General features: G+C 51.1%; 1 protein-coding gene across 5 annotated transcripts in view; it reads left to right on the forward strand.

Annotated features, from left to right (window-relative positions):
* The window catches only part of COL27A1 (collagen type XXVII alpha 1 chain), a 157,781-nt gene that overhangs the window by 19,116 nt on the left and 111,913 nt on the right, over window positions 1–26,752 (forward strand). For 4 of the 5 annotated variants that reach the window (XR_010130328.1, XM_031014649.3, XM_055350483.2 and 1 more), the window contains exons 4-7: window positions 3,796–3,849; window positions 8,508–8,561; window positions 19,904–19,957; window positions 21,460–21,513. Coding sequence is in view for 4 of the 5 variants with exons in the window: in XM_031014649.3 (XP_030870509.2) it covers window positions 3,796–3,849; window positions 8,508–8,561; window positions 19,904–19,957; window positions 21,460–21,513 (216 nt within the window). In the remaining variant the exon portion in view is untranslated. The remainder of the gene's footprint in view (window positions 1–3,795; window positions 3,850–8,507; window positions 8,562–19,903; window positions 19,958–21,459; window positions 21,514–26,752) is intronic. The other variant, XM_031014650.3, reaches the window with a different exon arrangement.

Consider the following 26,752-nt stretch of genomic DNA (forward strand, 5'->3'; position numbering starts at 1 on the left):
AAACCCAGCTGGAAGCCAGAGGTCAAGGAAGGCCGGGGTATAATCTGTAGAAGTCAGCTTCCCAGGGCACAGCACAGATCTGGGGAGTAAATGGAGAAGAACTAGCATGCATATGCCATCTCAGAATATGGGTATTACATTCCCATTTCACAGCTGGACAAACTAAGGCCCGGAGGCCCAGGGAGATTAAGTAACTTGCTCAAGGTCATACAGAGCTGTACTGATGCCAAGAAGCTCTGTTCCAGCAGGTCCTTCCCAGGACAGAGGCTAGGGAAGTCTGGGTGCCCTGTGTGAATTCTTAAGAATCATCATGAGCTCAGATGGTCAGAGATGGGAGAGCCCTTTGAGGCCCCCTATCTACCCCCAACAGGTTACAGACACAGAGTCGAGGCCTAGAGATCAAAAGGACATTGCTCAGGGTCACATGGTAGGTAGCAGCACACCTAGGATCGGACTTTGGTCTCCTAAACCCCAGGCTTGTAAAACCTCTCATTGCTTACTGCCAGGGGCCATGCCAGCCAGCGCTGGCTTCTTTCTGCAGGGCTTGGCAGGCAGAGGCTCTTCCAGCTGGACACAAGGGTGGACTTGTTCCGTAGGATGGGGTTCCCCTAGATCTGGCTGTCAGAGGCCAGGACCCTTGGGGGAAGCCCCGAGGGGTCTGCTTGGTTGTTTCCATGGCTCTGTTTGCGTGCGCCTGGAGCCCAGGCCTCCTCCACCTCCCCCAGGCAGGCCTGAGCCCCCGCTCTGCTCCCCTTCAGCTCCAGGCCCTCTCAGAGGCCCCGTTGTTTGCAACGCAAAGTGGAAAATCCCACCCCGGCCTCGTGAATCATCCCAGAGTCACCCGCTCAGGCTTCAGGCCCTGGAAAGAAATGGCAGCGTTTTTCCACTGCAGAGAGGACAGGCAGGGTCTCGGATCAGGGGAGAGGGGCCGGGGGGCACCCGTGCTCGCCACGAGCAAAGTGGGCACTGAGTAGGGGAGGGTCCAGCTCGTGGCTAGCACTGGGCAGCCGGCGGTCCCCACCCAGGTTGAAGGTGGAGTGAAGGGATTGGCCAGGCCCGAAGCTGGGGCCGCCCCGTCAAGGAGTCGGCCTGTGGGCTGACATCACCAGGCTGGACCCTGGGTCCTGAGTGGCACTCAGAGTCTGCTCTGCAGATGTGGTGGATGAGGTCAGACTCTATCCTGGATGCCCCTATTTCTGGGGCAGAAGACATGCCAAGAGGGAGTGTCCAGGCCTCTGCAGCTGCAGCCCCACCAGGGTCCATGAAGTAGCTGCACCCACAGAGCCTGTTCCTCCCCGGAGTCCTGGACAAGCCCTTCACCCTGCTGGGTCTTTGCCTTCTCTGTGAGATGGGAAGAATCTCGCTTTTCCTCTTCACCTGATAATGTAGCAGAGGAAATTACCCCCACCTTGGCTTTCCACAACTCAGGAAATGCCAGTGCCAGGAAGGTTCCAGGATCTTCATTTCACAGATGTCCAGAGAAGAGAAGGGACTTACTCAAGGCCATGTACCTAGTTAGAGTCACACTCAACCAAGATTGTGTGGCAGCTGCCCAGGGTAGGAGAACAGGTCCAGTGGTCCTGGGTTTGAATCCAGGCTCTGCCTCTTGTTAGCTGTGTGGCACTGGGCAAGTCACTTTTCCTCTCTGAACCTCTCTCTGGTTTCTTACCTGTTGAAACGGCATGGTATACCTACAGTATGCTTCGTCTCAGCCCCCTGCTTTTTCTTTAATTCTGGGTCCACCTGGGACAGTTGGGTCAAGGAGGGCCTTCTAAGAAGGGACATCTTTTGCTGTCCCCTAGAAACAGATGTGAAGGAGGATGGCTTAAAATTTTGAGTTGGGGACGTTCCAGAAGCTTGCTTAACAGAAATAACAGCTAACATTTTTTTTTGAGCATTAATTGGGTGCCAGAAACCAGGATTAGCACTTGTTATAGCTTATCTGTCGGCTAGGTGCTATTATTAACCTCATTTTACAGTAATAGAAACAAAGGCTTGGAGCCTGGAAATAGCTTTGCTCAAAGCCACCCAGATAGTAGGTGGGCAGTGGGGGGGTGCCCTATGTGAACCCAGGCCCGTGGTGTTACACCATACTCTACTGCCCAGAGACAGCTGGAGAGGAGAAGTGGGTAAGACCGGCACCCAGAGTCCAGAACCCACAAAACCAGACAACCCCTCTACCCACCCCTGGAGCTCTGCCGCCAATTTGGCCAGAGGTCCCTGGATGCTCAGAGGTAGCTGGGACTTGCCCGAGGTCACAAAACAGACCCTCCTCCTTCTGCTCAGGGCTCTTGCCCAGTGACCTTGGTACCCATATCTGCCTGTCTGGATCTCTCCTCTGATTTTTATTCATGGACGAGCAAGCACGTGGTGTTCACAGGCCAGAACTGTGAGCCGAGACTGCCCAGCATGAGATCTGGATTAATTACCAGCCAAACCAGACTGGGTTTTCAACACCGATTTTAACTCTGGGCAGGAAATCTGGAATCTCATTGATGGTTATTTGAAACAAATGAATTCCCCAGGCCTCACACATCCTCGAAAGCCTGGCTTCCTTCAAAGGCTGCAGGCACAGTTCTTCACATCAGGCGCTTAGTTAATCCTCATTTACTCCTTCGAGGTAGATGCAGCAGTAGCTATTGGACCCATCTTAACGGGGAGCATCTGAGACTCAGATAAGTGGGAGGAACTGCAGGAAGTGTGCAGCTATTAAGTGGTAAAGCCAGGATTTGAACAAAGATCAGCTCATCCTTCAGTAAGTCTGCTCGGCTGCCTCCCTTCCTGTGTAAAGAGAAAAGAGATGAGGACACACAGATGCTCCTTAAATGCTGAGCTTCAGGGTTAGGTTTTTCACTTGTGGGAAATGGGGAGCCCTTAAATGTTGTTGAGCAGGGGAGGGCTTTTGGAAGGTGAATGAGGCTGTGTGGAGGAGGACTGCAGAGGGGAGGGAGGAGAGAGTAGAGGCAGGGAGACCACTGAAGGGGCTGCTGCAGGTTCTTGGGGAGTGGTGATGAAGGCTGGACCATGCTGTGGCCATGGGAACAGATAGAAAATTTGAGGGACAGTTACGTACCAGGCACCGTGTTAACATTTATCATCTCTCATGTCATCCTTGGAATCCCATGGGGAGTGTTTTATTGCCTCCGTTTGTATGGGCACAAGCTGGCGAAAGACTTGTGCATTTTGTCAGGGCAGGCAGGGATCTGAACCCAGGCATGTCTGATTCAAAAACCCATGCCACGCTGTGTGTGCTGTGCTGCCTGTTTGTGGGGCAGAGATACTTGGTGTGACCTTGGCCAAGTCCCTTCTCTGTTCTGATTCTGCAGAGAATTTGGCTGAGCTCTGAGGTTTCTGGCTGTTTTATTTGATCAAACGTTTGGCTGAGCCCTGGGGATAGGCAGATGACTCATATCCCCTTAGTTCCTTTGAGGAGACCGTCATCTGATGGGAGACACAGGCTTCTAAGCAGATAATTCCCCAAGTAAGATAGCGGTCTTTAAAATAGAGGAAAAGAAGGGACTTTGTCCAACTTGGGGAAGGTTTTCTGGAGAAGGTGACACCCTAAGTTAGCTGGGTGATAAATGATGAGGGCGTCAGTGACTGAATAGTAGCTATGAAAGCCCAAAAGCCCCAAAGAGCATGAGTTTCTCAGGGCAGGGACCTCAGGGGACTCCTCCTCTTAGCCGCGGACTATCCATGCCCATAGCTGCAGGCGGGATTGTTGAATGACTGCTTGAGCCCATTCTCTGCTGCCAGTGGGCACTGTCTAATGCTGTCTTCTTGTTTTCTCCTCAGGGTCCCCCTGGGCTACCTGGGCTACCTGGAATCCCTGGTGCACGTGGGCCTCGGGTGAGTTATCTCACACTGTCCTTTGGAACTCTTGGTGGCTCTTTGGCCTGCGTCTCACTGCCCCCGAGGTCTCGGGTTTGCTGTGTGTCCTCGGGTTCTTCCCTCCCCCTCTCTGGCACCCATATTTGGCTTTATCCATTTGGAGTGGGCTTAGGGCTCTCAAGGGTGCTATATGGACAGATATGGCATGGAACAGCAATGACCTCTTGTAGGTCTCAGTTGTCCATTGGGGATATCACCCTTTGCAGCCTGGGGTGGGGAAGGGGCTCCAGAAGATCACATCCCTTCGGCTGGTGAGCTTCAGTGTTTGGCCAGGAAAAAATCTGCCTTGGGGAATATATGACCCTTGCATCCCTCTTCCTGTTTCTGCAGGGCTCTCCTGGAGTAGGGGTGCGGACATAGGTACCTGGAGGGGCCATGCAGGGAGGAGTTGAGTTCCTCCTGCTGGAGAGAGGCCAGGGGACAGCTTGGCAGGCTGCGGTGGCTGACTGAGCTAGCCCAAGCCCCAGAGGGAAAATAGCTCCTATGTGATGTGCCTGGCACCTTCTTTTATGCTGCCTTATTTGACCTCTCATGCCCACCCCAAGTTCCCATGGGACAGTGAGATCATTCTCATTTTAGAGATGAGGAAACCGAGTAGGAAACGGCAAAACCAGGACTGGAACCCAGGCTCTTACCCATATGCTGGAACCCTTGGAGATCCCCTTAGAGGGAAACCTGCCTGCTTCCCTTAGAGGGCTGAGACCAACAGCGCCCGGCATCTGTGCCCAGGCTGAATCAGCCTTTCCCACGCTGGGTGCCTGGTGAGGCCCTGGCAGACGTAGCTGCCTGGGGCATATTTTTAGCTCTGAGCCCAGCGAGTGGTTCTGGTTATGCAATTACCCAAGCCCTAGTTCCCTCCAGACCTGGCCCTGTGCTCCCTGGGCCCAGGGCTCTGGAATCTGCCATCTGAAGCGGCATTTCCTCCTGGCTTCAGAGCCTTCATGAAGCACGTGCCCTCTGGGGACCACATAGATATCACAGACGCTGCTAGCCCATGGGACCTTGCAGCCTGGGACCAGGAGGAGGCCGTTGACCTAGGCAGCCTACTTCCTTCCCCAACCTCCTGAGCCCCCAAGCCTCTGCGGTTTTGCTCTGGCTGTCCTCCTTTGTAAACTTGTCCTCCATTCATGTCTAAGAGCAAATGCCACCTTTATTTCTGATGACCACTCCCTTCTTGGAACTCCCGCAGTGGTTCCCCTGTCCCCTCTGGGTGGCATGGGCCACTTTCTCAAAGCTCTCATTGACCACTAAACTCTGTTTGCTGAGCCACATGTGCAGGATCTCATTCCACCTTCCCAGCCATTCTGAGAAATAGGTTTCAATCTATTCCCATTTTACAGATGAGGAAATTGAGGCTCAGAAAGGTTTAGTTACTTCAGATAAAGTCAAAAAGAGTAAACGGCAGAGCCAGGATTGAACCCGGGCAGTCTGCCTCCAGAGCCTACCATCTTTTTTTTTTTTTTTTTGCCAGAGTCTCGCTCTGTCTCCCAGGCTGGAGTGCAATGGAGCAATCTGGGTTCACTGCAACCTCCACCTCCCAGGTTCAAGCGATTCTCCTGCCTCAGCCTCCCAAGTAGCTGGGATTACAAGCACACGCCCCTGGGCCCAGCTAATTTTTCGTATTTTTAGTAGAAATGGGGTTTCACCATGTTGGCCAGGCTGGTCTCAAACTGCTGACCTCAAGTGATCCACCTGCCTCAGCCTCCCAAAGTGCTGGGATTACGAGTGTGAGCCACTGCGCCCAGCCCAGAGCCTACCATCTTAAGCATCTATTGTGCTTATTTTTCTGAGTACTCACCTGAGCCCCTCCAGAGATAGGCCTTGGTTACCTCTCTCTCCTACGTGATGCCTGGCAGAGCACCCTGTGTGCTGGAGGTGCTGGGCAAATGACTGGTGAAGAGTTCTAATGTAGGAGTCAAGAATATTTCTACCAAGAAGTTGTGGAAACTTAGGCAAGTCCCTTCCGTCCTTCTAGCCTCAGTTTCCCCATCTATAAAGGCTGGGGTCATGGTAAGGCATTTCTAAGTTTCCACCTAGCTCTGGGTGAATGACTTTCCTGACGCTTCTAGGCTCTTTGCCTGCACGCCACCCCAACTCTCCCTGCCCGCCGTCCCACCGTCATCCTGTTTCTAGACTGGAAATTCCATAGATTATAAAATTCCAAAGATAATAGAATGCTGGATTAAACAATCCCAGCTCCTCTCTGCACAGATGGGGGCTCTGGGGCTTAAGGAGGGGCATTCTTACCTGAGGTCGCCCAAAGCTCTCTGTCTTGCCCCTTCCTACCTCCACATATTCCCCCAGCCCATGGAGGGATGTCGGGGAATCCCAGAGCCTCCCCCACCTGGCTTTCTAGGCTGCAGCATTTATAGAATTGGTCTGCTTGGCTTTCAGTCAACTATGTGCCTCGTTTCTCTGCAAGACTGGAGAGGATTGGGGACGGGGGGGCAGGGAAACAGGAAGCCCCCACCTTCAGAGGCTGCAGATGGGGGAGTTGAGTGCTCTGGCCCACCATCTGTGGGGCAGCTGGGGCACGACTGGGGAGAGGCAGCCACCCTTGACCTTGAGCAGCCTACGCCTGGCTCTGGTGGAACTGGGTGTCAGGAACCCCTCCTTGAACACCCCCTCCCAACCTCTGTCCAATTCCCACTGAGCTTGTGGTTAGACCTGGTTAGACCCCACGAGCCTGGGCTGGGGTGAACATCGGGGGGTGTTCCAGATTCCTTAGAGACTGCTGGGTCCCAGTCACTTACAGAACAGAGGGAGAGACTGAGGCTGGGGATTATGAGGTGGGGCTCAGAACTGGGACTCAGTCTCGATGCTTCCAGGTTCTGTCGCGTGCCAGGAGACAGTGTTTGGTGGACTGCAGGGGAGGGCAGGAGGGCTGATTATTTTGGAAGGAGGGTCACAAGAGGCACTGAGAAACTCCCCAGGCTCAGTGTGCTCTGGACACTGTTCCTTGCCGGTGCATTCGGAGAAGGGGAGGGTCCTAGTTCAGGCGTCAAGGAAGAGAGGAAGAGGGAGGTGCCTTGGTTGGAATGTGACAGGCTGCAGCTGGGAAGCTGGCTTCAGAGAGGGAAGAAGAAAGCAGTTCACACACAGTTAGCCCAATGAATCAAGAGGGACAGGGAAGAGGGCAGTGTGCCTAGAGGCTGGTGGGGTTGGGAGGACCATTGGACCCTTGAGGGTGCCTCTCCTCACCTTCTATGCCCCAGATTATTCCTGCTAGACAAAAACCCTCAAGTATTCCCTGGCTCTTAGGGCTCTATTTATATTACTGTGCTGGAAGACTCTAGGCCAGGGCCCTTGCTGGAGAAAGTGGACATAACAGGACCCAGCTGTTATCGGGGAACTTGGATATGGCCTGGGAAAATCCAGCGCCATGAATAAACTCTGGACTTGAAGCCACCAGGCCCTGGACCCTGATCTCACTTGGCCACAAATCTGCTGTATGACCTTGATCAAGCCTCCTGGACTCTCTGGGTCCAGTGTTCCCAGGTGCTCTGTGGTCTCTGGAAGACCCTGAAAGCTTGGAGCTTGCGGGTGTCTAAGGGTCTGATCACATGTTGTAGCCACAGGAGAGGTGCACCTTTGTTCACAAGAGGTCAAATACATCCTTCTTGAGCTTTCAACTCCAAAGACTCATACAAAAGTGCAGTTGGGGCCAGCTGCCGTGGCTCACGCCTGTAATCCCAGCACTTCAGAAGGCCAAGGCAGGAGGACTGCTTCAGGCCAGGAATTCGAGACCAGCCTGGGCAGCATAGCAAGACTCCATCTCTACAAAATAATAATAATAATAATAATAATAATAATAATAATAATAAGCCAAGTATAGTGGCCCATGCTTGGAGTCCCAACTACTCAGGAGGCTAAGGTGGGAGGATCTCTTGAGCCGAGGAGTTTGAGGCTGCAGTGAGCCATGATCATACCACTACAGTCTAGCCCAGGCGACAGAGCAAGACCCTGCCTCTAAAAAAAAAGTCCACTTGAGACTGGAGGAGCCCTAGAGGGTTCCCCGGAGGAGACGGCACTTTGAGCCAGGCCTGAAGGATGGATCAGATTTCAAGCAGAGGAGATGGATGAGAAAAGATGCTGCCAGATGAGGGAACAGCATGGGCAAATGCAATGAGGAGAGAAAGTACCAGATACGTGGGATGGAAGTAAGTAGCTAAGTGTGGTTTGAGCCTGAAGAAGCTGGGAAGGGCTGACGGGGCTAGGCTGAGAGAGTGTGGAGAGGTGGTAAAATTTAGGGGTGAAAGACTTGTGCTCCGAGGTCAAGGTCCAGCTCTGCCTCTTAGCAGCTGGGTGATCTGAGACAGTTACGAACCTCTGTGAACATCGGCATCCTCGTCTTCAAAATAGTAATAACAACACCACCTACCTTCCAGGTTAACAGGATCAAATGAGATGGCACATGGGATGTGCTTCCCACCGGGCCAGGCATGGAGGGGGTGCTCCCAAAAGTAGGCTGAGTGGCCACGACAGTGTTGCTAGGGCTTGGCTTGGGGAGAAGATAAACCAGTGGGTGGAGGGAAGGTGCCAGGCATTGCTGTCAGAGGCGAGATGGCCCCTGTTTTTTGTCACCTTTTTTTGTTTTTGTTCCTTGTCTCTTTCAGGGTCCTCCTGGGCCTTATGGAAATCCAGGTCTCCCCGGCCCTCCTGGAGCCAAAGTGAGTATTTGCTGGAGATGTGGCCACGGAGTGGGTGCTGGGGTTGGAGCCATGTTTGCAGTGCTTCCCAGGGGCGCCTGGTGGGAGGGCTTCAGGGGCACTGAGGGGGATTCCTGCCTAAGCCAGGGGCACCCTCTGGGCCCCTTTCCGGGGCTGGGCCCTGTGCCTGGTCCGGAGACACAGTGCTTCCGCCTGGGAGAGACTTGGGAGAGTCGGGCAGTTGGAACTCAGAGCCTTCAGGGGAGTGGGCAGAGAGGTGATTTCTTGCTAAATAGGGAAGGCTGGCCTTGAATGTCAGACTAAGAACATAAGGCTTACCGGGTTGTAAGATGCATCCTGGGGAGGAATGTGGAAAGATCACGTTTTAGAAAGCTCACTGGATGCCCTGAGGAGGATGAATGCGGGGTGGGGAACCAGAGCCAAGGCCGGGAGACCAGGGGCGATATGGGGGAGAAAGGAGGTTGGTCCGGGCCAACTTAGGGGTGTGGGAGGAGGTAGGGTGGAAAGGATGGTGGTGGGTGCAAGGTGAGAGACAGTTACAAACACCAGACAGTTTTTACCTCCCTGATGTTAGCCTTGGGGACTGAACTGGGTCCCAGGAGGAGGAGTAAGATGATGTTGCACGTAGGAACATGTAGCCCGGTCAAGTGATCATTCATGGACAGATATTCTGGAACTCAGGATTGCTCTGAGCTGGAGACAGAGCCAGGGGGAGACTGGCGCAGAGATGCCACCTCCCCAGGGAGTCTTCTTGGAATACTCGAATTCACTTTTAATGAGACCTTAGTGGCTGATGCTTTGATGATATGGGAACACCACTTGCTGAACTCTTCAGTCTGTCCTGGAGCTCTGGCAGAGGGCAAGGTTGTTGGGGCACTGCATTGGAAGTGAGAAACTCAGAGCACCAAGAGGATTGCCGGAGCCAGCAACATTTAGGTCATGGGAAAAGAAAGTTTGTGGAATGGCTGGAGAGATAGGAGGGGAAGGAAGATGCTGAAGTCCCTGAAGCTGAGAGAACAGTGCCTGTGCCGAAGGAGCTGTGGAGGGCAGACGGGCTCCTGACTCAGGGGCCTCCCAGCTCAGCCTGTGTCATCTGTGGGGTAACCAGATGAAGAGCACCCCCGTGCTTTGGTTGGCCCAGGTCCCGGGTCATTCTTTGATAACCCAGCTGCAAAGGTTGAATGGCTGAAGGAAAGCCCTTAACTGATTGGCTCCAGGCCATGCACAGTGAGCTGCTGAGCAGCCTCTAAAGCCTATCTCTCCTGAGTCATGGAGTAGGGCTCCTTTTGGCCCATCAGCTTGTCTGGGAGCTTTGGACAGAGGTCTCACGTGGTAGCCCTGGGCATATGGATCTGTGGTGTCAGAGTCTTGGGGCAGAGCAGAGTGCAGGAGCACTGGCCTCAGCCCCTCTAGATCTGTGACTCTACGTCCAGGGCTGGGCTGGGTTCCTTTTCGGAAGGCAGGCAGTGGAGGCCTCAGGTGTCCAGTGCTTAGCAGCTGCCTGGAGGTGCTCTGGGCTTTCACAGAGTGAACACTGATGATAATAACAGCCATATACTGAATGCTTCCTGTGTGCCAGGCACTGTGCATGCATTTGATGTGGCTTGTCTCATTTGATCACCACAAAGACCTAAAGAGATGGGTGGAGATACTGTACCCATTTACAGATGGGGAAACTGAGGCACGGGTCGAGTAAGACATTGTCTAGGAAATGGCAGTGGAGACTGCCCCCATGGGTCAGGCAGAGAGGCAGGAACTCATTTGGAGAGTTCTGCTTTGCAGAGGTCATGGCACATCAAGATGCCGAGCATCAGCAGCTGTTTTGAATGGCCAGGCTTGCCCCTTCCTGGCCTGCTCTGGGACCAGTGGAGCCTGTCTCCTCCCACCCCCAGGCTCACTCCCTGCTCCTGTAGTAGCAGATGCTCTATCAGCTCCTTCTGCTGGCCCTGCTCAGAGCACTGTGGTACCTCAGTACCAGGCCCATGGTAGCCCACCCCAATCTTGCTAACAGATGTGCCATGGTAGGAGGAGGGCCTGCCAGCTGTTTCTCCTCGCATTTTGAACACATCTCTTAGTGTGACCACTGAGGCTCCTCCCTAGCAAGTGAGTTCTCCTGCCACCACATGGAGCTGGGAACCATGGACTCAGGGCCTCATGGACAGGACTCCCATTTGCATCTGTGTATAATAGATAAGGATGTGGGTTCTATAAAATACACTGGAATCAGAGGCTGTTTCTCTCATTGGGACTTGCATAAAATGCCAGGGGGAAATGTCATGCCCTTTGCCTGGACACTTGGCCCTGAGGCCAAGGGTGAACAGATGTGGCCCCAGAGCAGGCTGGTGGGAGGCCCAGTTAACTGGGCCAGGGCCCTAGGCTGATCTGTGGCATGGGCAGGACAAGGTTAAAGCAGAGGCCCTCCCTGGATGGAAGTAATGACTTGGCTGAGATTGGCTGAGAAAGCTGTGTGTCTGCATGAATGGGTGGGACCCTGGGAAGAGGGTCCTAGAGTCCTTACTGTTCAGCAGATCCCCTTTGGGATGGGAGGAGACCTGGTGGGACTGTAGGGCTGGCCTCCCCCAAGGCCTATGCTGTCCCATCCTCTTCCAGCATGGTGTCTGGGGCCACACATCCATTCATCCTCCTTCAGTCAACAAACGTGTATTGAGCACCCACTACGGGCTGTTGACAGATAAATCAGTCACACTGTCAGGGCTTGCCCTGGGGGCACGGAACTGGATCAGCCCCATGCAGTCATCCCATCAGTGCATCTCCACCTTCAGGTGCTTATGGCCTTGTGGGAAGACGATTCCTCTGCTAGACTCAAGGGTGGGAGAGATGGGTGGTTTGAGGAAGACCAAGAAAGAGAGAAAGCAGAGGTGAGGGACCTCATCCCTCCGGAGGGTGCAGAAGAGTGAAAGTTCAGGAGGCCAAGGGACCTTGCCTAGATCACGGCTGGGCAGTGGGGGGACTGTATTTCAGATCCTTGGGTTTGCCTGCCAGAAGGAGCTTTGTCAGGGTGTCACAGCTGGCACAGGCCAGAGCCAGGCCACACCCCATCTTCCTCCTCCAGAGTCCAAGGCTTTGCCTATCTGCCAGCTACCCACATATCCTATGTTCCAATCCAGCAGGGAAGGGAGCTTGTCAGCTCCAGCACAGAGTTGGATCCAGGACTTTGAGAATGAGGCAGAGAAGCTAGGACCCTGAGAGGATGTGTTTCCGCTTAGAGCGGTGCTGACCCGTGGCAGGTGCTGCAGAAGGGGCAGTTGTCTGCATGCGTGAGGCACTGGGGCTACCAGGGACACAGGCAGGCATGGTCCCTGCCCTTGGGGAGTGTAGAGGTGAGCGAGAAAGCAAAACAAGCCAACCATATTGACAAATGCAGACTTACACCATGATTAGGTCTCTAGGGCTCCATGTGAGAGGCCTGGAGTGCTCGGAGACCCCACGATATGGGGATTGATCTAGTCCGGGAGGTGAGGGACACCTTCTCAGAGGACAGAAAGGTTGAACCAAGGTCTGAAGTATAGTGGACGACTAGGCAAAGGGGCTGGAGGGGGCTGGTGAGGGCAACAGGCCTGGTAGTTTGCGGTATGATTTTCGGACTTTATCCAAAGAGCAGCTGGAAGACCTGGAAAGGATTTCAGCAGAATTGACATGACTGGATGAGGTCTGCAAACGCCATTTAGGCCATTTGAGAAGCAGAGCTTGGCTGGTGGCCAGATGGAGGGCTGGAGCTGCCCTGGGGCAGGGTGCTGATGCTGGACCATGGTGGAGTCACGTGGGCTGCAGGTCCTTGGTGCAAATGAGGAGCTCTAGGACAGAGGTGGGGGTCTCCTTCTGGATAGGGAAGCTAGTGCTCCCCGCCAGTGCTCCCTGCATTGGGCCATGAGGCTCCTGGTTCCACTCTTGAGCAGCCAGCCACCTTGTCTCTGGTCTGGTCCACTTGGTCTGCAGTGAACTAGCCAGGATGATATGGCCCTCAGACACTGGGAAGGAGATGTGGTCAGCAGAGGGCAGGCTCCATGGCCCAGGTGGCTGCTGGCAGAGCTAGTGTGAGCTTTACCTTTCCTCTTCCTCTAATGTTCCTTCCTTTGGGCCAGGCCCTGTGCTGGGCACTTGAGATCAGAGATGGAGTATGCAGGGGGCTTCCAGCCCAGAATATTTTAATCCTTTGTGATTTAGTGCTCATTTTTCTCAGCCCCACCCTGGGCCTCAGCCACCCAAGGAAAATATGGAGAAGTCCAGAAGATGTCAAGAAGAAAGTGAGCTACCTGTAGTGGTCCTGCCCAGTAATAAGCTCTGAGAGCACTTTGAGCAACCTTTGGGCCAGGCCCCGGCCAAGAGCTTTATGTACTTTGCAGGGCAGGTATTATTACCCCCATTTTACAGATGAGGGAATAGGTCCAAGATGCTAAATAACTTGCCCAGTGTCACATTTCTAGTAAGTGGCAGAGCACGCATTCAAACCCTCAACTGTCTGACCTCAAGGCGTCAATCTAGCCCTCAGCTCCACAGCTCTCTGGTCTTCCCTGTGTGTGTCACATATGTGAGTGTGGATCCACTTTGTAGTGGCTGGGTATCTGGCCTTCCTCACTTAACAATTATTGTGAACATTCTCCTGTGTTAGCAACTTGGCATCCATCACATATGATTTAATAGCTTCATGGCATTTTATCAACACTAATATCCCATGCTTTATATAACTTACTCCATTAGTAAAAAAAAATCAGTTCCACTTTAAATTAATATACAAATATTATCTTGATTAACATTACTGTATATAAATGTTAGAATATCTCCAATTATTTCATTAGGATAAGTTCATCAAAAATAGAACTGCTAATGTGGTCTCAGGAGTCAGTGTGCCCAAGTTTGAATCCTGGCTCTACTGAGGCAGGGCAGACAAGCCCCAAATTGGGGATTAGCCTGGGAGGGTTTTTGGCTTCACTCAGGAAAGAATTCAACAGCCAGCTGGTGGTAGAAGAAAACAGCTTTATTGATGTGGCAGTACAGCTCCGTGACTGCTCCGGCAGAGCAGGGCTACCCCATAGGCAGTGTGCTGACAGTAACGGTTCAGAGGCAATTCTGCAGTCATATTTATGCCCACCTTTAATTATATGCAAATTAAGAGGCAGAGTATGCAGAAATTTCTAGAAAAGTGGTGGTAACTTCCAGGTCATCAGGTCATTGCCATGGAAAGGGGCAGTCACTTTCAGGTTGTCACCTGAGAGGTGATTCTACCTCATGCCTGTTTTAGCTAGTCCTCAATTTGGTCCCAAGTCCAAGCCCTGCCTCCAGAGTCAAGTCTCATCTCCCACCTCACTACCATTTGCTGCTTGTATGACTTTGGGCAAGTTATTTAAAACTTGGAGGGCCTCAGGTTCCACTTCTGTAAAACAAGGATGATCATAGTTCATACCTCATAGGATTGTTCTGAGGATTAAACTGTGTGTGTGTGTATGTGCACGCATGTGTGTGTATGTGCACACATATATGTGTATTTATTTATGTATATGTAGACATATATCAAGACATATACCAAGATATATTTGTATATACATACACAGGCGTACATACACATATATACAAATGATTTATAATATGCCTTGCACATGAGAGACATATAAGTGCTTAGCTGTTATTTTATTAGCAATTGCCTTCTAGAAAGGTTAAACTGATTTATGCTGCTGCTAGCATTAAAGGAAGATATTTTTAAAAGAAGATAATTTATTATCATTTTCACTTCATTGATCATCTATGAGATGTATGTTTTTCTTAAATCTCTTTTCCATTTGTACTTCATCACTTATGAGTTGGTTTATTTTGGAAGGTTGGGATGTTGCCATTTGTTATTGGTTTGTAAACATTATTTTGAGGTTATTAAGGCTTCATCCACCTTACAAATATTTTCTAGTTTGTTGTTTGCTTCTTAAGAGTATTCATGATGATTTTCACAAATAGAAATGTTATCCTTTAAAAAAAATAATGTGTCAGATAATCTCAGGAGGGCTCTATTCATCTATAAAATCTGTGGTTCTTTATTTTGCTTTTATACATAGGAATGTTTTTCCCATTTTAAGATCAGATAGGTATTCATTTATATTCCTTGTCATTTCATAAAATCATTTGTACTCTTAAAAAATTAAAACCATCTGGAATTCATGTTAATGGAGGTGATGGAAATGAAGTTGGGCTCCAGCATTATTTTTCCTCCAACAGTTACCCACTTGTTAAACCATCTTTCCTCCACTGTTTACTCTATGATAGACATGGGTCTAATACAAGCCATTGTATTATGTTTCATTGTTTATTTATTTTTATGCTAGTAAAATACCAATTATATGACATTTACTATCTTTATTCTATGTATCCTCCTTCTTCTCTTCATTTAAAACATTTCTGGCTATTTATTCTATCAGATGAACTTTATGTCTATCTTAATAATTTCCTTGAAAAAAACGCTTGGGATTTTTACTGGAATTGTAATTAAATACATATATTAATTTGTGAAGAATTGCCATCTTTAAAATATTACATTTTTCTATCTGAAAACATGGCATGTCTTCCTATTTGGTTGAATTTTTACGATGTCTCTTAGTAAACTTTAATGGTTTTTATTACATAAGCCCTGCACATTTCTTATTAGGTTTATACTTAGAAATTTTATATATTTTTTGCTGTCCTGAATGGAATATTCTCCCCATTATAGTTTCTAGATAGCTCTCATCTAGTGAAAATAACTATTGATTTTTGTATTTTTTTACTTTTTGTATTTAATTTATAACCATCCCCTTACTGAATCACCTTATTAATTCTATTAGTATTTCTGTTGGTTCTCCTGGATTTTATAGATAGGCATTCACATTATTTGCAGAAAAGAACATATTGTTGTCTCTTTTTCCTCAAAGGTTAGTAGTTCTTATTTATTTTTCCTGCCTTATTGCATTGTCCAGAACTTCTAGACCCATGAAAATAGTCGTACTGATAGTGAGAGGCCTAATGAAAATTCAGAGAAAGTTCTGGGGCAGGAGCCAGATTTGACCCATTCCTATCCCTACCATTGTCTCTTGAGAGTCTGTTCACTCATTTGCTCATTTGTGAAACATTTTATGTTGACTTCTCTGGGCCAGTCCCTGTGCCAGATACTGAGACCAAGCATGACATATATAGGAGGCTTCCAGCTCAGAATTTCTCAATATTTATTCACTTATTTGTTTGTTTGAGACAGGGTCTTGGTCTGTCATCCAGGCTGGAGTGCAGTGGTGCTATCATAGCTCACTGCAGCCTTGACCTCCTGGACTCCAGCAGTCCTCCCACCCAGCCTCCCAAGTAGCTGGGACTACAGGTGTGCACCACCACACCCAGCTAAATTTTTTGCTTTTGTGGAGACGGGCTCACTTTGTTGCCCAGGCTGGTCCAGAACTCCTGGGCTCAAGTGATCCTCCTTCCTTGGCCTCTTAAAGTGTTGGGATTACAGGCATGAGCCACCATGCCTGGCCAGAATTTCCAAATCTTTTGTGATTTATTCCTCCCTTGTCTCACCCCATCTCTGGGCCTCAGCCACCCAAGCCTTCTGTTCTATTTCCCAACCCTACCTGCAGGAAAGGTATTCACCATAGTTCCCATTCCTGCTATGTTCTTGGCACTTAAGGCTCCCATCTGTCTTCTAGTACCACCTGGCTCTGTTAACTAATCCAGACAGAGTCTGCCATTTCACATACAGAGAGGGAAAGTGGCTTGCTCAAGGTCACACAGGCTCTGTCGTGGTCACACAAGCTCATTGGCTGGAGAGCTGGTCTGGCAACAAGATTCTTGTTTCTATGAAGGTGTAAATGGTTAGTTAGACTTTGTATATAACTTATATTTCTTATTGGAAGATTTGCAGGAGCCTGGCTGGGAAGACATATAGTGTGCTCTATCCCAGAAGTCATACCTTCACCTGTCTAGGGGTACCTTGAGCATCCCTTAAGCCGCCACTTCATCTGGTTCCTCCTTGTCTTTTTCCAGCCTCAACTTAGCTGTAACTCCCTTCAAGGATTTACCTCCGTCTAGGTGAAGTTCTCTCCAACTTCTTCCTGTCCTCCACTTACCACCGGATTGTAGTTTTTCATCTGCAGTATATCAAAATGTAAAGAGTTCAGGCTCTGGAACCAGACTGCAAGAACCTAAATCCCACTTTCTTTTTTTTAATTTTTAATTTTTATTTTAAGTTTCGGGCCACATGTGCAGGATGTGTAGGTTTGTTACATAGGGAAACGTGTGCCATGGTGGTTTGTTGCACCTATCAACCCGTCACCTAGGTATTAAGCACAGCATGCATTAACTAATTTTCCTAATGCTCTCCCTACCCCTACTCCCCTGCCACCGACAGGCCCCAGTGTATGTTGTTCATCCCAGTGCGTCCATGTGTTCTCATTGTTCAGCTCCCACTTATGAGTGAGAGCAGGCAGTATTTGGTTTTCTGCTCCTGCATTAGTTTGTTTAGGATAATGGCTTCGTCATCCATGTCCCTGCAAAGGACGTGATCTCATTCTTTTTATGGCTGCATAGTATTCCGTGATGTATATGTACCACATTTTCTTTATCCAGTCTCTAACACTGATGCGCATTTAGGTTGATTCCATGTCTTTGCTATTGTAAATAGTGCTGCAGTGAATATACAAGTGCATGTATCTTTGTAATAGAATGACTAAATCCCACTTTCTAATTGTATGACCTTGGACAAGTGACTTATTCCTGCTGTGCCTTAGCTTCTTCTTCTGTAAAAGGGGGATAGTGATCGTTGCCAACTTATGGATTTGGAGGATTAAATGAGTTAATATGTGTCCAGGGCTTAAAGAGCACACAGTAAATATTAATGCTTATCATCATCACTGGTCTTTCTGGTTTTTCCGTCATGGACATGAGTGTGTCTGTTCCCCACCATGGCATTCCCTGTCTTCTGTTCAACTTGAGATTTGGCTTGTAGCATCTGTACTTGTAGGTATCATACTCGGGCAGGCATTGCATCTCGAGCACTGTGCTGGCTGCTGAGAATGCAGAGAGAGATCCATAAATAACTAAAATGCCCTGGGTAAGGACCTTGGGCAAGGGAACAAGTCATTATTTTGGGTCTCAGTTTCCTTTTTTTGTAAGATAACAGAATGGGATACCTGAAGGCCCAGCCCTGAAAGCTTGTTAAGCTCAGCTCCTCTATCAGCTGCAGATCGAGGTGGGCACAGGCTGGCTGAGAAAGAGCTGCTGTCCTTTTTTGGCCATTGGAATCCTCGGTAGCCCTAGGTCTGGCCTTGTACCATGGACATAAAAGGCATTAAGCTGGGCTTCTGAACAGCCCAGGGTGGGAGGGTGTCCGGGAGGAGCAGCTGCAGTGCCAGGTGAATCCCAGAGGTGAGGTTCTGCAGAAGATATGACCTGGAGGGGCCCAGATGGACAGAGTTGGAGTTCTGGGGACCTTCAGCCTGGGGTTGCTGGGGGGATGGGGAGTGTGGGAGAAGCACCCAGGCCTCCCATTTGCAAATGGGGCTTTGAAGTCAGACCTAGCCTGGGGACAGACTCAGCCTTTGTCTCTTCCCTGCCAGGGAAGGCCAGCCCAGGCTGGGACTTGGCCTTCTCTGAACCCACCTTTGTCCTTCCTTGGAACAAATGGGTGCTATGAGGACTAAAGGAGTTGGTGCACAGAGTGGGGCTAGCTCAGTGTCTGCACATAGTAGGTGAGCAGCAAAAGCTCATTCCTTTCCCTTCTGGAGGCACTTTCTAGTTCAGAATGCAGTGATGTCTGGTGGAGGGTGACCGAGTCAGGAGTTGGAAAATCTGAGTTCTAACGAAGAAAAGAACTGAGTGGGAATTAATTAAAGTTGCCCAAACCACCCCTCCCATGTGTTATGACCATTATCCCACTGGCTCCTTGCCTGGAAACCTGGGAAGCTGGCGTGTGTTTGTGTGTGTGTGTGCACGTGTATGTGTGTGCGCATGTGTGGTCCCCACTTTAAAGGTGAGGGAGCTGAGCTCAGGAAGGTGCAGTGACTTGCCTGAGGTCCCACTGTGAGTCTGGCAGGTCCAGGACTTCTGACTCTAGGCCCAGCTAAGGCAGGGAGGGGAGAGGGCTCAAGGTGGGATAGGAATGGGGACAAAGATTAAGAGCTCTTAGAAGGTGACACAGGGTGGACTGACTTTCCACAGGGCTGTTTTCTGAGTCATCTCATCAGGTTTGGCCAAAGGAGAGGAGCCGCAGCCAGGAACACCCCGTGACAGACATGGCTGGTGAACCTGTGGGCCCTTTTCCTGAGCCCCATGCTCTCAGGAGCCAGGATCTGTGCGACAGGGACTGTGCCCTATGCTAGGCACAAACATTCCTTGCCTCTGACGGGGGACTCACTACTTGTCAGTTTCTCCTCAAGTTACTGCCTATTCTAACTCAGCAGGAGCCAGGGCATCCTGGAACACAGGTCTGGGAGTCACCAGTCAGGATTATAATCTCAGCCCTGCCAATGCTTCATCTTGAGGCCCTAGACAGTCCCTTCCCTTCTCCTAGCCTCAGGTTTCCCAAATATATTATGAGAGGAATAATGCTTCCTTTGCCTCACTAGATTGCAGGAATCTAGTGAGGTGAGGGATAGTGCCAACTGTGAAGGGCCGTACACATCTGTAAGTGGCTGTTCGTGCATTGACCTCATGTAGAGACCCATGAGATGGATATCAACATTCTGGAAAATCAAAAAGTGTTGACATGCCTCTTGGACATGTCTCTCAGAAACCCCTGAGAGCCCCAGGGGAACAAGCCAGGAGACAGTCCTGGCCACGTGCACAGGCAGAGACTGGTCACCTGGAGGATGGACACAGAGCTCTACAAGTAGGATGTGGAGGACACATTCCAGCTGTGAACTGAAGAATGTTTGTGGTTTGGCTAACGATGATTGGAGAAAGGGTTTCTAGGTGTGGGTGACTGCCTGAGCAACAGCCTGGTCGCAGGACAGTGTGAGACATGGCTGGGGCGTGGGCTGTGGTTTGAGGATAGAGCAGAGGGACCCTCTCTGTGGCTCTTTGGCTGCTGAAAGGAGAGCAGAGTCTAGATAGGGTGCCTGGGACTGGCTGGATTACAGAAGACTTGGGATAGCAGAAGGAGGAATTTGGACTTTGTCACCATGCAGTCAGGGGAAGCTGTGGAAGGTGTTAGAGCAGGGGAGTAGTAGAATTGGAGAAGACCCTCTGGAGGTGTGTGAGTGGGAGGATGGATGGGAAGGCATTTAAGCAAGGGAGCAGGGCTTTGAGCAGAGTTTGTGGGGAGACAGACATCCTTTCTAGATGACTTGGTGGCCAAAGTGGAATTGTTTTTGTTTCAGGGACAGAAAGGGGACCCAGGGCTCTCACCAGGAAAGGCCCACGATGGGGCAAAGGTAGGTTTCCAGGGACCCCAGTTCTCAGGGAAGAGGGGAGTGGACGATAGTGAAATTGCCACACTTTAAAGCTAGCTGTCCTGCCAGAGGCCATGCATGGCAAAAGCAGGGAGGTGGGAACATCTGGAAGGGTTAGGGTATGGTTTGGTTTTTTCCTTGAAGTCCTTTAGCCTTTCCCAACACCAAACCCACCCAAGGTGATTCCCAGCCACCTTCTTTCCAGAGTGCAACCAACAAAACTGACAAAAGATTTCTCCTATGGACACACGCTTGGTGAATGTCCTTTTGCCTAATGTCCTGCATGGCTTTCTGCGGGGTCTGCTAGGTGACTGTGGGCATCCAGAAGTTTCTTGGTAGCACATGGCCAGGAAGCTTCCAATAGACACTCAAAGCCTTTGCTGAGGTTAACTCCAGCAGACGGGTCTGTGGATTTCTAGGAGGCTAGAGATTCAGGGCTCCCTAACTCTGAAGGGCTATGAAACCAGGCTTGCCTGCAGAAGGAAAAACACTTTGGCTAAAGGCCTTCATCCGTCTCTGAAGCATCCACCCCATAAACTGAGCAAGGGACTTGGAGAGAGTGCAGGACAGATGGGAAGAGGGGAGCCCAGAGCTCCAAATGAGATTGTCCAGTGTGTCAGTCTTCCAGGCACACACACCCTGGAAGCAATGCCCAGGTCTGCCTGACTTCCTTCTGGACACAGCCCCAGAGCCATCCTGATGGATTGAACACTGCTTCTCAGTCCAGCCTCCTGTGCTTAAAGGCACCTAGAATTGGCTGCTTTCTTTGATTTCCCCAAGACACGAGTTGCTTATTTCTTCACATCCTCACTGCTAGGTGTTTGCACTTAGCACATATTTACTGGGTGACCCAGGGTCCCAGGAGAGTGTTCCCATATACTACCACTTGACCCCCATCATAACCCCATGAGCCAGGACAGACGGGCCCAGCTTACAGGTGAGAAAACGGAGGCCTAGGCAGGGGTGGCTTGCTGGAGGTCATGCAGCTGATAAGTGGCAAAATGAGATCGGCACCCAGGAGCCCAGGCTTCTCTCCTGCTCCTGTGTGGCCTGTTCTCAGGTCTTGGGGTGGTGGCAGAAATGCCCCCTGCTTGGCCAGCGGCATGCCCAGCAATGGAAGGTGTCTTAGGACTGCAGGGAGAGATGGCTGATTGATATGGGACTGATAAGGCACATGTCCTCTGGAGCATAGTTTTCAAACATGGTTTTAGTATCGGAACCCATTCTTCAAGTGGTGTCTTCTGCTGAAGCCCAGTATGTAAAATAGATCAGATGGAGCCGCTGAGTTGAGTGGGGAGGGGGCTGGGTACACCACCCACTCTTCTTGCTGGGCAGCCCCCAAGTCTCCTCTGAGGCCTCTACTTCTCTATGAATCTCATTTGGAAACAACCAGCCATTGGAAGTTACCATTCCAATTTGTAGAGTGTAGCAGAGTGTCTCTGCTCCCGTTTTCCTGCCTCATCCACCTTGTCTGTGTCTTCCAGGGCGACATGGGCTTGCCTGGGCTCTCCGGGAATCCAGGACCTCCGGGACGAAAGGTACTGTTTGGTTTTGATGCTTTGCCTTGCGCAGTGGGCCTCCTAGCAAGCCAGGTCTTCAGGCAGAAGAGCTGTGGGCCCACCTGCCTCTCCCCAGCCCCAGCCCAGCTCCCCTGGGCACAGGGCACATGGGTGAGAGGTGAGAGAGCTTTCCAAGGGTTGTGCCTGTTGGGGGCAGGGAATACCTTGGCTTGTAGTAGGTGCCTCCCACCACGGTTAATGAGGTAGCATAGGAAGTATCCTTGGTTTGCTGTCCTTCCTTTTGGGGGCCCAGCTGCTCCCAGGGAGGCCACCTTCATGAAAGCTTGTGGTGATGGAGTAACCTGTGCTGGCCCTGGCTCCACCACCCACTGGCTGAGTGGCCGTGGGCCTGCAAGTCCTGTCTCTGCCCCTCAGCCTCCTTCTACATGAGATGGAGACAATGATCCCCGTCTCTGACCCTGCACAGTCTGGGGCTGTGTGACCAGGAGCAAGGCCTGGAGCGGAGAAGTTGAGGGAGTGGACCCTGGGGTCAGCTGGACCTGGGTCCTACTCCTGCTTCTGCCATTTCCTGGCTGGGTGACCTTGGGCAAGTCAATGAGCTCTCAGAGTCTAATATGCGGCCCTCGCTGATGCTCTGCAGGGGAAGGGGAATGATCTGGAGAGGCAGTGGGTTCTCTCTACCTTCCTGGCTGTTGTTATGTCATGCCCATCCCATCCCCATTTCAGCCATGCTGGGGGAGTTACCTGTCCAAACGCCTGTGTGAGGAAAAGATTGGCATTTCCTGGGTAGTGGGTCTGTAACTTACAGTCCCCCTGGATTTCTGTGACTCCTCCAGCCTGTGTCTCCCTTCCTTCAAGACTCTACTCTAGTTGTGCCTACTCCAGGGAGTCCTCCTGGAGCACCCAGCTTCAGGCCATGAGGCTCCTCTCTGCTCAAGAACACTTAAGCTGTCTTGGCTTAGTTATTTTGAGCCACCAGGCATGCCTCACCAACCAGGGTGTGCAAATCTGGTTTATTGCTCTTCCTACTGAGCCTAGCTAGCATAAAGCCTGTGCATAGCAGGTGTTCAGGAAATGGGGGGAAGGCAATGCAGACTAAGGATCAATTGCTTTTTCCAAGAAAATCCCCGACCGCTGATGGATTGTCTGGTGAATCCATCGGCCTACCACTGTGTCTTAAGCTTCTGCCCTGGCTCCCAGCTGTGGCCACAGCTGAACTCTCTCTAGGCCATCTGGCTCTCATCTGGACAGCTGGGGTGTCTCCCAGCTCCATCCTGTTCTTGCCTTGAGAGCCCCATGACACAGGGGGCCTTGCAGGACCTCGTTCCCCCATTCCCTTCTCCATGGCCAGAGCAGGCCATACCTTCAACCTGAGAGGCCCGCCCCAGAAGCAGTGGCTGTTTGTGAGCTGGGAAACATGGTCTTTTCTGGCTCAGAGAACACAGAGGGACTTGCGCTCCCCACTTACTTCCTCTCTGGGCTCTAGCGCTTTCTGATGGATGAGGTGTGAGTGGAAAAGGCTCCTTCCGGTCCCAGCTCATAAAGCAGCCTCGGGTGGTCTTGTTCTGCATGGGGGTGGCAGCCTAGCAGAGGTGGCAGGAGACGGGGAAACCAGACTGGAACCAGCTCCTCCCTTGGGTGCCAGGGCTCCTTGCATTAAGCAGATGTCCGGGGAGGCCAAGGACCCCCAACCAAGAGGAGCCAGCTCACCTGAGCAGGGAGAGGCAGCTTCTCCAAGTTAAGGAAAAGCCACTGTGCAGCTGGAAAACTATTTGGCAAAGCCAATTGCTCTGAGTTCCCCTCTGGCCCTGGCCTAGACATGCACAGAAGAGTTCGGTCTGTGGCAGGCTGGCGTCACCCACTTACAGAGGGTGCTGGGCGAAGTGTCGGGGAGCTCAGGTCCCAAGGCAGAGACCCCTGACCAGTGGTGGGGATCAGAGAAGAGAACCACTGCCATGGGCAATGTGCCTGGGGCCACCATTGTAGATGGTCTTTCCTATCACACACATCTTTGGTGACAATAGCAGCCACTTGGCTCTGATCTTGCAGTGTGGCTTTTCTGCATTATTTCTTGTGGGAAGGCTTGAGGGGAGAAGGGAAGTGAGTGGATAAGAGGTGAGGTTAGCTTCCTTTTCGTGCTCACCAGCACATTGAATTTTTGTCATTCTGAGGCAACACAGATAATCCTATTTATTCATTTATTTAACAAGAATTATTGAATGCCTATAATGTGCCAGCCACTGAGCTGAATGGACAAAAATCCCTGCCCCACAGGGCCTGCATCCTTGTGGGGGGGTGGGGAGACAGAAGATACAAAGAAAAACAGTAAAAATAAAAGGTACACTATAAGACAGAAAGGGCTATGGAGAAAAATTAGCAAGAGAAAGGGAGTTTTGGTTGGAGGGTGCAGTCTACAGCAGTGGCTCCCAGCTGGGGAGCTCAGGCCCCATCGTGGTGATTCTGGCTCAGCTGGTCTGAGTGGGACTCAGGCATCAGTAGCTCTAAAAGGCCTCCAGGTGGTTCCCACGTGCAGTCAAGAATGAGAGGCACCAATTTAATGGAAATACCTTCCATGGGTTTCTAAGCTGCAGGGCTAGGATTCGAACCCAGGTCTTCTGACCCTCAGGCCCTTTCTGTCACCACAAGGCTGATTGAAACAGTTTCTCAAACAAGACAGTGTCCATCTGGTAAAAAAGAGGCTGCCTGCCCGAGAAGGTTTGTTTCTCTGCCACCGCCTGAGATACTTGTGGAAGGACTTTGCTGGGCCAGTTCCCAAGGTGGGGAAGACACGCAAACCAGGTCAGATAGACCTGGATGGAATCCCCGCTCTGTCCCTCTCCTGCTGTGTGAGCTTGGGCAAGTTGCCTCACCTTGCTGGGCCTCAGCTGCCTCATGAGGCGGTTGGGAGGATTAAATGAGATGTAATATCCCTGCACTCAGCACAGGGCTGGCACACGGCTGGCACTTTGTATGTATTTGTGCAATGAATAAATAATGATCATGATGATCATGAAGAGAAGCATCTGAAGAAGGTCTTGCCAATCTGGTAGCACTAGTCATTTTGCTAGTTTCCAGCTAACCACCCTCCACTAGCCAAGAAGGCTGCCAGAACTCCATGTGCACCTCCCATGCTTTCTCTCATCTAACCCTCCTGCTTTCTTTCCTGTAGACCAGTAGTTCTCAACTTGGGGTGATTTTGCCCCCCAGGGAACAGTTGGCAGTGTCTGGAGATATTTTTGGCCATTACCTACAACTGAGAGGGAGGTGCTACTGGCTTCTAATGAGTAGAAGCCAGAAATACTGCTAAACATTCTGCAATGCACGAGATAGCCCTTCCCTCCCATACACATACAAGATGTGTTCAGCTCACAAAGTCAAGGTTGAGAAACCTTGCTGTATAGAAACCCTGGCCCCATCCAATCCCACATACCCTGGGCCTTCCTGCCTCCCTGGCCCCCGCTGTGTAGAAACCCTGGCCCCATCCAATCCCGTGTACCCTGGGCCTTCCTGCCTCCCTGTGTTTGCTTCTGCTGTGCTCTCCCCAGGCATGCCCTCTCTTCCACACTCATCCTCATGTGCCTGCCCCTTGGTTCTGTTCTTAGAGAAGAATAGCATCTTCTTCAAGAGCGCTCCCCAGCACCTCCAGGCAGAAGTCACGCCTCACTTCTCTGACCATTTGGCCTCCCTTCTCAGCCTCTTTGGGCTAGTGGGCAACCCACTAGTGTCGACACATTGCTTAGACTGGACAGCGGACAGAACCCAACTCGTTCATCTTTGTTTCCCACGTGGGGCTTAGCGCAGTGCTGACCACATTCAACCCTCGCTCCTCACCTCTGGCAAGCCTCACGAATTGATCTTTCTGGCCAAGTCCTGACACAGCCCCTGAATCTTTCTTACCATACTGCCCCAGATAGACATGATGCATGGAACAAAACTGCTACTCAGATCAAAACCTGACTTGCTTCTCTCCAGCCTGACTTCCCCCCAGCTCCCTCCTGTTGCCCCCACCCTGCCCCCTAGCAGGAATGCTGCCTGAGTTGGCCATTATCCGCGGAAGCTGTAATAAAATGGGAGAGCACAGGGGTCATCTGGAAGTGTGTCTGGGGAAATGTGATGGAGGCTGCCTGAGACAATTTCCCACCTTTCTGCTGAACTCCCGGTTCTGCCTGAGTGTGGCACCCCCAATTCCATAGAGTTCCTCTCAAGAAACTTCTCCAGGCTCCCCTGCTTCTGCAGCCCATATCCACTGGCATCCCTCCTATCCCATCCTGTGTCTCCTGTCCAAGTCCTGCTCCTCCCCCAAGCCTCAGTTTACAATGTCACCTCCTCTGGCTGGGTGCATCTATATTCTTCTAGCACTCTCCTTCATTCCACTTAATATGCACTTAATGCCCACATCCCCTTGTAGAAGGTAGAGAGTTTTTTCTGTTCATTGGTGTATCTCTAGTGCCTAACACAGGGTCTTGGTCATTGCTGGGACTCAACAGACATTTGTCTGATGAATGAATAACTGGATGAATGAATGAGCCATGCAGAAAATATACCTTCCTGCCTGGAGCCGTCTCAGGCATCCACGGAGCAGAGTTGGGTGTCAGACACCTGGCTGTGCCATAATGGACTGTGCTTTTCGACTAGCCACAGACTTTGGAATCCTACAATTTCTGAGCCCACAGGACACTTGGAGAGGCCAGCTGGGGAAACTGAGGCCCGGAGAGGCACCTTGTCCAGCATCACATAATAAGACCCTCTACTCTAGGCATGTGTTTCTCACTCTTTGATTCTTTCTGTCCTGCTGATGGCCCAGTCTGGGGTGTGGGCTGCCCGGGAGGTAGCGAAGTTCAGCAGAGATTCATGGAGAGCTAAGCGAGCTTGGTGAGTTTCATGTCAACTACAAGGGGAGCTGAGGCCTCGCACAGGCGGAGGTGGAGCCTGGGTGGACAGCCGATGTCTGAGTACATATGGGTCCCTAGGACCCCCAGGCAAGGACGGGACCCCTCCCCTCCCTGCCCAAAGCCCAGAAAGCAGCCCAGCCAGACGGGGAGACGGTCTGTAGCAACAGTGAGGTGATGTCTGGTTTCTCCTTGCGCATTGTAAGCAATGATTAATCTGGCTCCCAAACCAAAATATAGACCGAGTTCTATTATAAACACAGGTCCTGTGGAGACCCGCCTGCTGGGCAGCCAGAGGCCCCTTGCAGACACCACGGTCCCTGGAGCTCCCCGAAACATTCCCTCTCCCTTAGTGCCAGTCAGGCACC

The sequence above is a fragment of the Gorilla gorilla genome, chromosome 13 (genome assembly GCF_029281585.2).
Source record: "Gorilla gorilla gorilla isolate KB3781 chromosome 13, NHGRI_mGorGor1-v2.1_pri, whole genome shotgun sequence".
In the NCBI taxonomy this organism is placed as follows: Eukaryota; Metazoa; Chordata; class Mammalia; order Primates; family Hominidae; genus Gorilla; species Gorilla gorilla.